This window comes from Cyprinodon tularosa, unplaced genomic scaffold (genome assembly GCF_016077235.1).
Source record: "Cyprinodon tularosa strain WSP-4 unplaced genomic scaffold, ASM1607723v1 ctg368, whole genome shotgun sequence".
Lineage (NCBI taxonomy): Eukaryota > Metazoa > Chordata > Actinopteri > Cyprinodontiformes > Cyprinodontidae > Cyprinodon > Cyprinodon tularosa.
This window is the reverse complement of record NW_024039083.1, coordinates 259,707-275,990: the sequence shown is the minus strand read 5'-3', so window position 1 is coordinate 275,990 and position 16,284 is coordinate 259,707. Positions and strand designations below refer to the sequence as shown.

The 16,284-nt window shown below is 37.4% G+C and overlaps 1 protein-coding gene across 5 annotated transcripts in view; it reads right to left on the bottom strand.

The window, feature by feature from the left end:
• phactr2 (phosphatase and actin regulator 2) overlaps positions 1-16,284 on the bottom strand; it is a 75,546-nt gene that overhangs the window by 2,955 nt on the left and 56,307 nt on the right. For 3 of the 5 annotated variants that reach the window (XM_038296133.1, XM_038296137.1, XM_038296136.1), the window contains exons 3-12: positions 14,935-15,009; positions 14,183-14,326; positions 11,716-11,970; positions 8,337-8,871; positions 6,811-6,989; positions 6,068-6,224; positions 5,674-5,729; positions 4,906-4,967; positions 4,640-4,777; positions 708-784 (exon numbers count right to left, since the gene is read on the bottom strand). In XM_038296133.1, coding sequence (XP_038152061.1) covers positions 708-784; positions 4,640-4,777; positions 4,906-4,967; positions 5,674-5,729; positions 6,068-6,224; positions 6,811-6,989; positions 8,337-8,871; positions 11,716-11,970; positions 14,183-14,326; positions 14,935-15,009 — 1,678 coding nt within the window. The remainder of the gene's footprint in view (positions 1-707; positions 785-4,639; positions 4,778-4,905; positions 4,968-5,673; positions 5,730-6,067; positions 6,225-6,810; positions 6,990-8,336; positions 8,872-11,715; positions 11,971-14,182; positions 14,327-14,934; positions 15,010-16,284) is intronic. The other 2 variants (XM_038296134.1, XM_038296138.1) reach the window with 2 other exon arrangements.

Genomic DNA, 16,284 nt, shown 5'->3' with positions numbered 1-16,284 from the left:
TCATCTCATTAACAAACAGCCTCCAGTGTATATTTCTGCTAACTTTAACAGATTTTGAATTAGTTTCACAGGAACAAAATCTATTTACTGTAGGTCATACTCCAGTTAAACATACATGTATTAAATTAAAGATGTAATATAGAACAAAAGTCATATTTGGAGGTTTGTTCCATTGATATATTTTATACATCAGGTGGAGTTTTTGTTTAAAATAAAACAAAGGTATGAAAACCTTATACCGGTAATTACTAGTTATTATTAAACTTTGACTTTGCAAGACTTTTATTACTCTGATAATCTGACAGAAAGTAAATCACTGAATAAAGGTTAAAGTCCACTGTTTGTTTGATGCTGTAGGTTATTTTTGCTGCTTTTTGTAGAAATTGAATTTCTAAATTAAATTAGAGCTCTATTATGGGGGATGTAGTCGAGGTTTAGATCTAAACGAAAAGCCAATACTGCACAGGTCTAAACATTTAAGAAAAAAAGCTGAACTCCAGACACAATCAGTGCTGGTGGGTAATGAACTGAAGCTGATCCACCATGACTTTAATAAGGATAGCTGGAGACGCTTTAGGGGAACACAATAACATGTATTGATCAGCGAGAGCTAATAAACAGCTGGACTTGAAGATTTCCTGAGCTTAACAACCGATGAAGCTTCAGAGTCAGGTTATGCTTTGGAGCCAATTGACTGCAGGGGGTACCTTGTAAACTGTTTGCTGTCTTCATGAACCTCCATCTCCCGGCTCTTAAACTCATTCAGCTCCTTACGTATAGCAGCCTGGGGGACAGAGCACACACAGACACAAACAGGCCATGATGAGAAAGTCTTTCAATTTGGAAGAGATACCTGGATTACAGAGCTAACCGACCACAGCGGGTTCCACAGGTTTTTCCTTTGGACTGACAACCAGTTGCTTTGATATCTTATTGAATCACTTTTTCATGTATTATTTCTAAACCTTTTTAGAACACCATGAATCCACACATTTACTATGCATTTCTAAAGACAGGCATGCAGAAAAACAGCCCTAAATCAGATGCGTGTTGACAACCATGCGCTGTAAGCAGCATTGTAAGGAAAAGTGCCAAGAATCCCATAAGCTGCTTCTTAGCGAACCTCTCCAAATAAAAACCATTACACACCATCAATCTACATGTCAGCAGATTGTTTACAAGCTATTCCATTAGAAACCCTCTTATGTCCTCCTTCAACAAAAGCATTATATGGTTTGTTAATAACTACAAGCACTTTGATAGGAACAGTGTACTTGTGTGAACTGAGACATCAGGTATATTGTCAAGTAGGGAGGAGGACCTGTGATTCTGTGGGCCATGGAATCCATACTAGAGTGCATGGCATGATCTACTACTTTAAATTGGTAAATTAGTGAATTGGCTTAATATAAGATGGAGTATTAGGGCCAGGTTATAGGAATATTTATTTTAATTTCGAGAATAAAGTTGTAAATTACGAGAATAATGTTGAAAACTAACAAGAATGAAGTTATCATACCACAATCCATTTCAGAGGGAAAGCTTCGAGCTTCGACCAGCATATGGCGGCCGACCAGCACCACCAAACAGCAACCTGAGTCCACTTTGACATACAGTACTGCCCAATTTGATGCTGGTGTGCTAAAAGATTTCCTTATTTGAAGTATAACTTCACATTATTCTTGACATTCATCATTTTAGGGAAGAAATGGCTTCTTGTAAGAGTTGTCATAAAATACAACTTTATTCTTATTAATATTACGACTTTATTCTCATAATTTTATGACTCAATTCTCAGATTAAAAAATGAAATCTCTAGCCTGGCCCTAATACATCGTGGTATTAATATAAATAAACTGAATTTAATTGAATTAAAAACAATTACAGATAAAAAAAAAACCCACAGCCTATATAGTAAAATGAAAAGTCGTGCATTGTTCGGGTGTTTCAGTTTGGTAAACCCCCCAAAATATAGCAATTTCAAAATAAAAACATCCATTTATATCTCAGTCCAGAGACATTAATAGTATGAAAAAACTTGTGGATAACCTGGAAAGAAGTAACAATTTGAAAGTATCGCAGATCTGGTGGTTCAGGATAGCATCCCTCTGTATGCTGCAAGAGTGCTGTTCTACTGGCAAAAAGAGGCTTTAGCAAGTATTGACGAACAGCTATTATTAAAAAAGGTTTTTACTGTATGTCCCCTTTACATTTCTGGAGGGGGATTTCTTTTTCTTGCAGAAATTACAAAATAAATGCTATTTAAAATGATAATTAAAGCTCAGTCATAGTGAGATTATAGCACTATAAGGACGTACATTTATTTCATGTCTCTTTGCATATTTGTACAAGAAGTCTTAACTTATGCAACACAGTTACGTAAAACAGAAACATGACAGCACAGCTTAATGACCGAAGATCCCAGGTAAAAATTTTTGTGAAACCTTTTATCTCATTCCTATAATTCCTATAACTCTTCTTTATTGGTCCTTATCAGATCTTTATTTAAAATATTTGATGGTTAAAGTGATCACATAAGACACAAACAGGGAACATCTAATCAAAGTTATCTGGTACCTGCAAATTTCATTACAATAATATATTTTCCTGAGGAACAGCTTGATTTTTTATTTAATCTAGAATAAAACATAAATGAATGCAGTGAGAACCCGAGTACATTAATGTCAATCACTGCCCTACTCCTCATTATTTTGCTCAAAAGCTTCTCAAAAATAAAAGCTTACAAAAGTCAGCTGATAAAGCCTAAAACAAAATGATACTTAAAAGCAGTAACTCCAATAAAGCCACATTATGGGGATCTCTGAAAGCTTTCATTCAAGAACAGATATGGGCAAAACAAATGTACAAACCGTCTTTCTGATTTATCCACTCAAAGAGCGGATGCTGATAAAAAAAAAAAAAAAAAACATAAGCCGGAAGGATATCAGAAGCAACTTCTGCAAAACACAGAGTTAGAAAAATGATCAATTAAGTTCTTGCCCAATAAAGAAACAACACCTCATGGTGCCGATGACCTGCTTCTTTATATAGCTGACCCAACTAATTCCATATCACAACATATCACATTAAATTAGAAAGTAATTCACTGAATTATTTAGACGTCATTGTGACACATGATAATAATAATAATAATAATAATAATAATAATAAACGTATAATGTCTGATTTCCCTCCCTATCTTTCTTCCAGGCATGGCAACCATAATAAAACAACAGCTTAGCATCATATAAGACCCTCCAACAAAGTGAGAAAGTACCTAAAACCACTTTTTTTAATCCGGTTTCCTGCCATCCCTTGATAAAACCAAGTCAGTCTGGGAGGAGGACCTGCAAACTCCCCTCACAGAGGAGGTGTTGTCAAAATCTTCAAAACCAGTCCATGATTCATCCCCATGTTTTAGACATTGCCTTAGTTAATTTAAGATGTGACTTTTGTTGCATTACACTAAGCAAAATGATCCAACCAGCGTTACATGTCACCCCAACCCTGCCACAGCTTCTGGGAATGTCAATTTTTTTTATCCATGTGGGGGTTATATCTCTGATGTTTTTTCACAGATCTGCCATATCAAAGCTATTTCTAAGCCAACTATTTGTATTTTTGATGTTTTAAAGATAAGATTATTGCTATCATTAAAGCCTGGGCTATTACTATTGCTTTTGCTTCATTAAAAGGAAAAAGGCTTATTCTCCATCACAGGAAATCAGACAAACGTCCAGTGTTTTCTGAATTTGTTTCAGAGATGGTCTCCTGAATTTCTCTAGAAAAAAAAAATAGCTTAAATAGGAAAAAAATGCCCTCAGAGGTTTAAAAAAAAAGTGGAGTATTTTCTTACACTTTCCCTCACTTGGTCAAAAAAATCTCTAAAATCAAAGTTATTTTTTCCTAAAATACTTCTACATACCTTTTACTGTGACTATAAGCAGCCTGTCAGCTCCTTGTAGTGACTGCCTATGTACCTATGCTAAGGAAAAAACAAACTGCCATACAGTAAAAGTGCAGCAAAGCGTTTTCACTTTATCATAAAGCTTAATGTGAAACACAAATAGAATCTACCAGGCTTTGATTTTCCAAACAGATTGGTCCGATGGGATTAGGACCACAGGGGCTGCACCAGAACCTGACACAACAACCCATTTGACATTTTTCAATCCTGGAATTGCTTCTGCATTTGATTCTAATCTCTTATAATCAGGTGCACGCTGTGATTAGTGTTCGATGTGACCCAGTTCTAACTTTGCATCTTGTGTGCAGTTCCTAATATCAGCAGTGGAGGGCAGAATTGGCACAAAAACAGAAATGTGATTAAAACATCCAACAACCACATCATGCTGCAAGAGTGGTCTAGTTTGGACAAAGAATTTAAGCCGAATAAACAAAGAAAACTTATGGATAAATAATTTCATGCTATTCTCGGTACAAGAGAAAAACTACAGGTCGTGTAGGTTTGTCACAAAGCCAACATTTACTGGTCCTCTAATCTCACTAATCTACATAAACCTAAAATCTTATCCTCTTAATCAATAAAAGGGACCCTCTTGTATAATAAAATGTCTTTTAATATAATAAGTAAACAGAAGTGTCAATAAAGACAAACAAAAAAAACTATCATCAGTACCTTGTCAGCAGGAGTGAGACGTGTCCATGGTTTGTCTGCCTTACGATCGTAATCCTTAGCGTCCGTCACCTCCACATACTCGTTAAACCGCAGAATCCTGCGAGCAATCAGCTCTGCCACTGTAGGCCTCACACTCAGCTACACACAGAGAAAAGAAAAAAATACAGTTTAGTAGAAGCACTTTTTATGAAGGGGAAATAAAACTGAAACACTGAATGTCCCAGTTCTACACAGACTGCTGTGTGTGCACTCAGTGTTTACAGTACCTTTCTGGTGAGTCTCCTTTTAATCTCTTGCTTGGCCTCTTTCTCCTCATCTTCGTTTTTTTCTGCATGCAGAGAGTAAACAGACTAATTTCACTGCCATCATGTTTGCAGAAAGCTGCTTCTTTTATTCAACATGGGATTTCCTATCTCCAAATACACACGTAGCTCTAAGTACTTAGAGCCTCACCTTGATAAACTTCTGAAGAAATTCAAACTTAAATTTGGTTTTATTCCGATTAAGGAGTCACTGCAGGTTACATGTGAGGACCTAAGTTAACTCCCCTTCTCCGTCTGCCCACAAATCCATCCATCCATCACTACCAGAGAATGATCACTAACCCTGCTTTGCTTTGGCAAAGCAAGCAGTGGAAATGCATTAGCATTTTCAAGATGCATACCACGTCCTCCCCCCGAAAAGATTCAATTTGTTTATCACACAACAAGATTACATAGTGAAATTACAAGACTTGATGCATCAGTCAATTCCCATTTTCAGCTCATCATCTGTGCTTAGGATGAATTTATTTGCTCTGCAGTAGGTAAACAGGTTAAAGTAGGCCTGAAAATTCTTATGTGTTCATATTTATATGTTGAGCTGAAACTCGGAGGGAAAAAACAAGAAATTGACCAAAATCCTTTCAATAAAGATGACTTGTCTGTTGATCTCTAGCCTGAAATGCTTTGGTTTATAAGCCCAAGTCTATCACCAATAACTATAAACTCTATCCTTAACATGATGAAGATTAGGAAAGCGTTTTATAAACATACGTTTGAGGATGTTTCTCTGCTCCAGCTCCTCTGTGGTAGGTCTTTGGCTCAGGCGTCTAAAACAAGAAGATTATGCCAATGTACCATTTTACAACGGGCTAATAGAAATATAACTGAAACATTTATTTGACCGCAGAAAGAAGAAGAAAATCAAATATATTTCTAACACATTTAATATGTATTTAACCCCATTTGTTATTAATTAAAAGAATTCCACTGCAGTTTTTAATCCTCTTCAGAACTCTGCTGTGGATCATTTGTACTATTACACCACCCACGGCTGCACCATTAAATAATTACCAATCTGTTATTGTCCCACAGCTGAGCCAAATCTATGACAGGTAGCACCTACCCACATTTTCACAGCATCCTTTTTTTGTGTCAGTGTCCGTACCTGACTAATTTGGAGCCTATCTGCTGACGGAGCTCGTGTCTCTCTGTCTCCGAGCTCCTTGGCAGAATGTTTTTCTCCTCCAACTCCTCCTTGCTGGGTCGATTGCCCAGCTTAATGTTCAGGGTGTCTCGGCGGCGGATCTTGCTGGCCAAAGAGTCTGACAGAGGGATGGAGGTAGACTAAATGAATTCTTAAGGCCTCAAGAAACTGAAATAAAACTTCATATTAAGAATTTAGATAGAAAAAATTAGCAAAATGTTAGAAAGAGAAAAAAAACAACAACAGTGTCTTCGAGGGGTTTAATACTCATGCATTTATAGTTATATTACTTGATAATGTTAAAAATACCCATAATATCATGGCTACTGAGAAAAACTTAAATCAAAATATCTGAAGTTGTCAGTTTTGGTAGAACATAACTATATAAAAAAAAGCTAAATTACTGGTTAATCAGATCATAAGTAACTGAACAAATGTAAATAATAATCAACAGAATCCATCCATCCATCCATCCATCCATCCATCCATCCATCCATCCATCCATCCATCCATCCATCCATCCATCCATCCATCCATCCATCCATCCATCCATCCCCCTAAATCCAAGTTGGGGTTGCAAGTGATTCATAATGTCTAGCACAACTTTGACATCACATTTTTTTAACCCTCTATGATTTTTATGCCATCAACTTGGTGAATTTCTCAGGCATATTCAAATACATATCATTAAATTTACGTCATACTGTTTGTGTATTCATCTTCGTCGTCTTCATCGTCATCGTCACCCCTGTACAGGATTGGTCCATCTGAATCAGAATCACTAGTCTGGCTGTCTCTTGGCCTATCAGGGATAACCGTGACCTGGACCTGATCCATCTTCACACTCTGGCCCGGCTGCTTTTCCGATTCATCCTCCGTTGACCTGGACAGCCCATAAACGAGAGTGAGCAGATATTTTGACACCTCCTATATTCTTAGTTTATGCACCGACAATTAATCATAGGTTAATCTCTGCTGTATCAATACCTTCCAGAACCATCTGTAGCTGCACATAAAACTGCAAGTTAATCGACTTATCTCTGCAACAACTACAGAAATCTACAGAGTGAAATGTTCACATTTGTTTTCAATTCAGAGTGAATAAAGACTGTTGTGAGTATAACCTGTCAGCCATAGTAGAAGACTCTCAATTTAATTTAGGACTTTAACTAGGCCATCCCAGCAAAGAAATTGTAACCCTGTTCAGGGCTGTTTGTCTAGTACATGATAAACTTCTGCTTTGGTCTTAAATGTTGATATTTTATCTTAAATGCAGATATTTCTTTCAGGAATATTCTGTATTTAGCTCTAATATTTCCCATAACTCTGACTGATTAACACTCTTCCTGCTAAAAAGAAAAAAAACAAACAAAAGCATCCTCACAGCCCGATCCTCTCAGCACCACGATTCATATGCAGTGTTACTTTTTCCACACGCAGCATTCTGCCTGTAGGCCAAGAAGTTTTCCCTCACCAGAGCACCTCTAACATTAGACATGTCGTCTGTATGGCTGGAGGAAACTATAAATTGGATATCAAAATAGGCTTTAATTTAACAGTAGTTTTGACAAATCCTCCTGGTTGCTCCTTTAATTCATGATCTTATTGCCTGAGCTAAAGTTCAGTTGACTGAAAAAGCATGTTTTGTTATTTTCAAAACCCTCCACCGTTTTCACATGATAAAAGGTCACAGCTCCAGGAGATGCTCAACATTTAAGCTATGTCTTATAACATAACACTGCTTTAGGCGTCTCCACAACGTTCCTGACTTGTCTGCTGTGTTCTTTCGTCTTCCCGATGCCGTTTGTTCTCTAATGTTTTAAAATAAACCGTGGAGGTCTGCACAGACCAGCTGAAGTCAAGTTTCACAGAGGTAGCCTTTACTCATTCTGTTAGTTTTTAAGGCTTTTGGATTTCATTTGGGGGAACCACGATACAGTTAATGAAAATGCATACATTTAGATTTCTGCACTACAGTTTTGATTAAAATAGGAGTAAAAGGTTTCTATCGAGCTGAGGGATCTCTTTGAGCGTTATGCTCATTTTTGTTTTTCTAAACATAGAAACAGCTATAGGTGACAACAGGACAGGAATCTTACTATAATAGCATCAGAAACTGTGGCGATAATATGCTGGGAAATATATTCATGCAAACTTTAGCAGTGAAAAGTCACACAAACAAGATCAGGCACTAAGAAAGGGATATAAATAATTCTATACATGGTTTTACCTTGAGCCGTTCTCTTTACCACAATCTGCTTCTCTTGGTTTTTTCACGTCCTCCCCTTCCCCCCTTTCTGTCCCTTCAGGTGTCTCCCCCTGTGAACTGTTGTTTTTCTCTCCTGTGAACGACGTGTCCTCTGTAGACTGGTTGATATGAGAAGACTCCTCTGTGGTCTCAAAAGCTTCAACCTTGTTAGTCTCTTCTTTTGAAGTATTGTCGTCTGGAGCCAATTTAGGCTCTTGATCAGGTTTAGAAGCATTCTGATTTCCCTCTGTCTTGCTTCCAGACGTTTTGGATGAAGGATGCTTTTTGTCTGAGGAGGCTGGAGATGATTTTAACTCCTCAGGCTGACTAGGAGTCTCTGTGGAGGTTTTCTGAGGTTCAGATGAAGAACCTGGAGTGTCTGATTTCCTGTTGGTCTTTGGAGCCGTCCCTTCAGAACGGGCCGCTGCATCCTTGGATGCCCGAGAACGAGGAGTTGAGGTGGTAGTGGAGGTGGTTTTACTTGCAGCTCCTGTCTTCTTTGGAGCAGATGATTTAGCTGAGGAGAAAGTAAAGAAAGCAAGTAAAGAAAGGCTGAAATGAACCACCAGGATTTGCTCCTGGAGAAAGGCTGGTTGTGAATACCAGTGTTAATTGGTATAGAAGTTAGGTTCCAGCCTCAACAGGTTACATGTCCTGCTATGGTTGAATGAAAATCACACAAAAAAAAAGTTTACAATGAAAGATGGCAATAATGTAAAAGGATGCATTACAACTTGAAAAATTAAAAGAGATATAATCACAGCATGCATGTTGTTTGAGTGATAGAGTTTCAGAAGTGGAGTGGAAAAACAAACCAAGTAACTGGAGCAAAGTAAATGTATGGCAGATAAGGCTACTGGTTTCTTTCATTCTGAACATGCATCAACTTTAGAAATAAATAAAAAGGTAAGACATCATCACAAAAGCAAGGCAACGATGATATGATTTAGATGTATCGCATTGCCAATGTCTCCCATCTAGGTATGTTCCCTCTGCAGTCTGATTTCAAACAGAAAATAAAGGGTTGATGAATTTTGGCTATTTGCAGCAAAGAATATGATTGCATTGCCATAATGTAAACACACATGAAAAGGCTGTGGTAAATGTGCAATTTTTCACAAGGCAAAAAACATCTTTTCACGTTCTATAGCAGCAAACTTCTAGTCAAGAATGTTGGTCTTTCTCAGGGCCTGTTTAGACACAAGTATCCCTACACAACAAAAGCTCAAAATTTATTTTATAAACTGTAGGAAGAAACTGAATCAAAAGGAGATATCATTGGACAAGAAAAGGGAAAAGGAAACGCTGAACCAGACACAAAAAATCTCTTTAAAAGACTAATTTATGAGCTACATCAAACCTACTTTTCATCAAGCAACAATATTCATCTTAGCAAGTGCATGTTTTCAGCTGGTTAAATGACTGATCAAGTTGGTACAATCTTAGCAGACTAGCCATGTGATCTTCCAGCCGTTTGAAGGTAGTATCTACAGGCAGAAAAAAAGTGCTTTGGCTTATAACTTCGTATTTTGCCTCCAAACAAGGTATTAAGTAATTATCTAAATACCAAATATGCACACAATTAAAAGTGGATCAGGATAAAAAGTACACTGTGCATTCTTTTAGAACACGTTTAACCAGAGACAGTGAGGGCTTTTTAGAGCCTGCTGCCAGCTAAGATGTTTCAGGAGGTAAATATTTAAGTCCTCTTTAAAAAAAAAAAAGCAAAAAAACCTACCATTATACCTAAGGTGATATGGAATAATAACTGCTTTTTGAGGGCTTTTGTGGTCTCTTTGTGTTCAAGTAAAAGAAGGCAGAAAAGAATAAACTGAAAATGTTTGAATGTCAGACAAAATAGAGGAATATTGTATCCTCATCTGTGGACTCCACGATACAGCGGAGGTCCGACAGACAAGCCTATACATAATTTCTTTACACCCCTGCATAAAACTCCTACATGAATAAATTTGGTGTATTAAGTAGTGTTTCCAGAGCTTCACAGAAACCTTCACTTCTTCTTTTGAAGAAAGAGATAACATAAAGGATACTCTTCTTCAGTTGGAAGGCTGGTAATCCCCTCTGTTAGAAGGAGGAAGCAGCCCATGCCAGTAATTTGACCTGACTACAGTATTCCTCAGAGTATTCATACCCTTGAGAATATCACATTTTGTCATGTTACAACCACAAACCTCAGTGTGTTTTATTGGGATTTCATGTGACAAACCAGAACTAACCTGCACATAATTGTGAAATTGCCAGATAATGAAACTATCAAATGTTTGTTTTAGAAATAAAAATCTTACAACTGTGACATGCTATTTTACTTAGACCCTTAAATCAACACTTAAAAGGACCACATTCTGTCCCAGTTACAACTAAAAGTTATTTTGGTCCAGAGACCAAAATGCTTGCCCAGTCTTATTTTTAAAAGTAACCTTAGGATAAATTTCAAGTCTAACCATAGAATCTAAACTGGTTTGCACCCTAGCTCTGTCCATCTTGCTCATTGTGTCCTTGGGCAATACACTTCCACTATATAGCCTGGTGGTGGACAGAGGGTCCGGCATGGCATGTATACGACAGCCTCGCTTCTGCCAGTGCGCCCCAGGGCAGCTGAGGCTATAATATGTAGCTCACCAGCATCAGTGTGTGCTTTTTTGCAAAAGAGGGAGAATGACTGAATGAAAGCGCTTTGAAGTCCCCTAACTTTAAAAGGTGCAATATAAGTGCAGGCCATTTACCATTTATACCATCGTATCAAGGCTATACTTTAATTGTGACCCTTCTATTGTACATCTGGCTACATGTTAAAGGTTGCTGTCCTGTTGGAAGGTGAAGCTCCACCTGGGCTTTTTTTTGTTGTTTTGTTTTTTAGCATTGCTTTGGGTTTACCTCCAGTCATCAATCTATCTACCAATCTTTTCAATAATTCCTACCAGAGTCCATGGGCTGCAGAAAAGTAGCCCCACAGTGTTATACAATACTATACTACACTGCGGGGATGGGTGTAAAACCATGTGTAGTTTCAGTTTTGCCTTGTGGCAAGTGCGCAATTAAGTTCAACTTTGTTCTCATTTGGCCTTCCACTTTTCTTGAATCTCTGCATGACTTGTTAAAATAAAATAAAATAAAAATAATGGTTGTAATAGGCCAAAACAGGGAAGCCCTTAAGGGATGACTTTTTTAAGACACTAAGCATACAAGGATATGGGGTGAGAAGGTGTGGATTGATCTATCAAAGGCCCAGTTTTTTCTTTTTTATTGTTTGTTCTTTAGAGATACATACATATTGTCCATGCAGGGAGGCAGACAGGCGCTCAAGGGACTACGGGCTGCAGTCTCAGTCGGCTGAACTTACCGACCCCTCGACTTGTGGTGTTAGTGTGTCGTGGGTTAGCTTTAGCCTGCAGAGATGTGCCGGCCTTGCCTGTGGTTTTAGTTGTCTTTTTAGCTCCTGGAGTACCTTCTTTGTGTCTTGTTGCAGTAGTGGTAGTGGTGGTGCCACCAGCAGCTTTGACAGCAGTGGCCACAGCAGTACTTTGCTGTTTTTTAACTGGAGCATCTCGAGGTCTCACCTGAGTTGTCTGGGCAGGGGGTTTAGTAACGGACCTCTCTGAACAGTTTAGAAAAGGGGAGGTGAAAAGGAGGGAAAGTGTGCAGATTTTATACAATTATAAAGAGAGAGAAGCAAGGAAAGAGGAGCACACAGTTATGAAGAGATGGACTTGCATGCAGGCAAGAACAGACTGTGGAAAACAGAGTTAGACAGCGGTTGTGTTGTTAAAGAGCTGCAGCCTTTAAATAGACTTTGATAGATGACCTATGTGCATTACTTTCCCAGCGTCTAGTATTATGGTATCTGTTGCTTTATTTGCCAAATTTGCTCCCTTTTGGCATTCTGACTATTGGCAAATTGCTACGAGTTCAATACTAACAGAATTGAGACAAAAACAGCACAACACTTAAGCAGCATCAGTCCAAAGAGCAAAGGCTACACGGATGGGAAGCATTAGGAGGAGGAGATACTGCACTGATGTAATGGCATTATCTGTTTGAACACATTAGACTTGCTCATTGATCCCTCAGAGAGGTCACTGTCAGCTACAAAACAAGGACAGAGCCGAATGCAATGACAATTTCAAAGCCTACGAAAAGGCTGAAATAAAAATCCTGAAAAACAGAGATTAAATAGCTAAAGAACAATACATAGAGCTAAAGCAACAATGACCCAATTATTTTCTACACAGCTGATCTTAGCATTTTCCGGCCAGTTCTTATTACACACAGAGAAACTTTCTGCAGACTGGAATTGGTAGAAATGACCCCTGGCCACATATGATTGGTAACCGACTTTTCTTTTTCCAACTCTGCTGCCAAAACTACCGTTAATCCTCTAATATTGGCCTGTATTCATTAGCGGCCAGGTCTCTAATAATGGCCTGTGTCGCTGTCGGCGGAGGTAAATAATTTTTTTTAAAAACTTTGTTTCGCAAGTCAGTTCGGCCAAGATTCCTTTATGTGTCTTTTTTTTTCTTTTCATACTGCCGTGCAGAAAAATTGCAGCTGCTGGAAGATGTCTGAATAATGTTCTGTATACCATTATGGTAACTGTACTTTTTCAATAAATGAACCTAGTATTTTATAGGTTTAAGGAGACACAAAATCTAATTTTTATTTATTCCACTGGTGGTCTGTTTTGATCAAATAGAAATAGAGGCCTGCCTCTAATTCTGGCCTCCTTCCAATAATGGCCTGGACCAAGATGTACCTGAGTGAAATAAAGGCCCCGTCCTATATTAGAGGATTTACGGTATTCATTGTCACTACTGCCAGCTAATGTCAACAACAAAGGTTTTTTTTGTTTTTTTTTTTTTTTTTGATAGAAATGAAGTAGAAAAGATGAATGAAAGATTTAGATGTATTCCAATAAAAATTTTACAGGCTAAAAGGCAGATCAGAGCTGTTAAATTGATGATTAGGTATTGATGATATATTACTAAAGCTTTTATTTTTCAGTACATCAAAAACCATGTAATAACAAGGTAATAATATAGCAAGACACTAATTTACTTGGTAAAAAGAAAAGCTTTATTTGAAAATTACCCCAGAATTATTGTATATAATTTCAAAGTAATTACCTGCTGTAATTATTTCCATTGTATGTTATGTAAGAATGGAGACTTTTGGTGGGAAACTACAACTAACTACCATTAACCACAAAACAGTTGCTATTGCTGGCCACCACTGAACAATGGCTTACAAAGTAAATTGTAACTTATGATCAGATAAATAAAGCATTAGAAAACTGAACCTAAATTACATATAAATAAGAGTTTAGTCAAGAAGATTTGCTTGCTGTGTTCAAGCTTTTGTTTTTCTGTTATATGCCAAGTAATAAACTGCATTTTACTAGATAATATCACATGTATTGCTGTCAGTGAAATGACGGTAATAATGGTTTGAAAATCTAAGTCTGATTTTACTTTGTCTGCCTAATATTTGAAACACAGCACTTACCAAAATTCACCATAAAGGTTTTCTTGTTACCTAGTAATATAGTGTAAACTGCTATGGTATTACCATGTTATTACATGGTTATTGATGAACTGTATAAGAAAGCATTACCAATATATTTGAAAAGTGCATCTATGCATATTAAACAGGGAAATGTGGTAATAAATATAATATAAATAATATAAAAAGCAGGAGTTCTGTCAAGTCCGAACTGTCATTAAGAGAAGTGGAGGCAGTAGTTCCCCCGGCCACTACAGGTTAGAGCAGGGAAGTTTAAACAGAAACTGATAAAAAGAAGAAAACCAAACCACCTGATGGTTTTTCCTCTGTGCTGACTGGTCCAACAGCTTGTTTGTCAACACGACCCTCAGGAGACTCGATGTCCACTTTGACTTCCTCTGGAGTCAAACTGGATGATGCATGGCCGTTCAGATTTTCGCTACTGATTGGTTCGTCTGAGGGAGAAGGAGAGAGTAGGCCTCTGTCACACTTTGAATTCATTTTAATGAAAACAGCAGGGAAATGAATGAAAAAAAATTTACTCAAGCCAAAATTTTCAGATTTCACATGTACAAGGTGTTACTGATATGTGACATAAAACACAAGATAACTCAGGAAAAAACATGCAAGTTAAAAATTTTACATGCAGCATATAATTTGCAGGTTTGCATTAGTGATGCCTTATGAGAATATCGGTGAGCTGATCAGCTTTGCCTTATTAGGCTAATAGCACCTAGAGCCCTAGAAAAGGTTACCAGTTACCAGGGCAACAAAGTCCCACATGACAGACAACCATGCACACACACTGTCACATCTAAAGATGCAATTTAGTGTGGAAGATCAACCCAACATGCATGATTTTGATGATTTGGACCTGCAAGGTTAAGCCAGACAACACATGAGCAAAAAGATGTTAAAAAAAATACAACAAACCAAAAACACATGGATCCACTGAGAGAATTTGCGAACGGCAAAAAAAAATGTCTGTTGGGATTTTCATCTTGTCTAATCCAACTGTGCAGGCCAGTACAGCCAATAAACACATGAGTAAATGGAGACAAACCTTGCTCAGGGATGAGGACCCCTTTCTTGATGAGCTCTTCTCTAGTTTGTCTGGTGGAGATTTTCCTCTCTAGAACTGAAATACGAAAAAGTAAAGACATGTAATACGCTTTCATTTTAAAAGGGGCCTGCTCATGTACTACCACTTAGTGAATTTCTCATCTGTTTCTGTGTACTTATTGATGCAATTATGGCACCCTGTTAGCCTATCATATTTCTGTATTTCACACTTTGGTTGTGTTTCTAAACAGAGAGTTTACCATAACAAGACCATATGAACGAAGGAACGATATCGCAAATGTGTGCAATGAGTACACAAGGAAAGAAACAATCATTAGAGAACCATATTATTATGTCTAATGAAACAAAGCACGTTAAATTCAACCAGCAGAGGTGCAAAAGAAACAAGATACAAAGTTTTTTGTATACAAACAAAGAGAAATAATACAAGAGTAGCCCTCAGAATGCAAAATGAACATTGGTGTTCAATGAATTGAAAGCTAAAGCTAAAAAATCATTCAGATTTCACTGCCAAGTACTTCCCATGGCTGGTTGTGATGACAAAAAAGTTTATAAGGTGATCAATTAGTGTTTAAAATCTATATTTTACAGACAGACATCGATGTTGATGTCTTCTGATTCATTTTGGTGCAAAATGTATTTTCAGACTAAAAAAGGACTAAGCAAACACTACCCACAATAACCCATGGTATGTGTACTGTTATGTAATGATAAATATGTTTTTTTCTAACTAATCATACTTGGAGGCAATTGGATACATGGGCTGAGCATATTGGATAGCTGATACCGCCCCCAGTCTACTGTTAAATTACAGGTGCTGGTCATAAAATTAGAATATCATGAAAAAGTAGATTGATTTCAGTAATTCCATTTAAAAAGTGAAACTTGTATATTATATTCATACATTACATACAAACTCATATATTTCAGATGTTTATTTTGTTTAATTTTGATGATTACAAATGACAACAAATGAAAATCTCAAATTCATCATATCAGAAAATTAGAATATTACTGAAGACCAATAAAAACAAAGGATTTATAGAAATGTTGGCCAACTGAAAAGTATGAACATGAAAAGTATGAGCATGTACAGCACTCAGTATTTAGTTGGGCCTCCTTTGGCCTGTATTACTGCAGCAATGCGGCGTGGCATGGAGTCGATCAGTCTGTGGCACTGCTCAGGTGTTATGATAGCCCAGGTTGCTCTAATAGTGGCTTTTAGCTCTTCTGAATTGTTGGGTCTGGTGTATTGCATCTTCTTCTTCACAATACCCCATAGATTTTCTATGGGGTTAAGGTCAGGAGAGTTTGCTGGCCAATTAAGAAC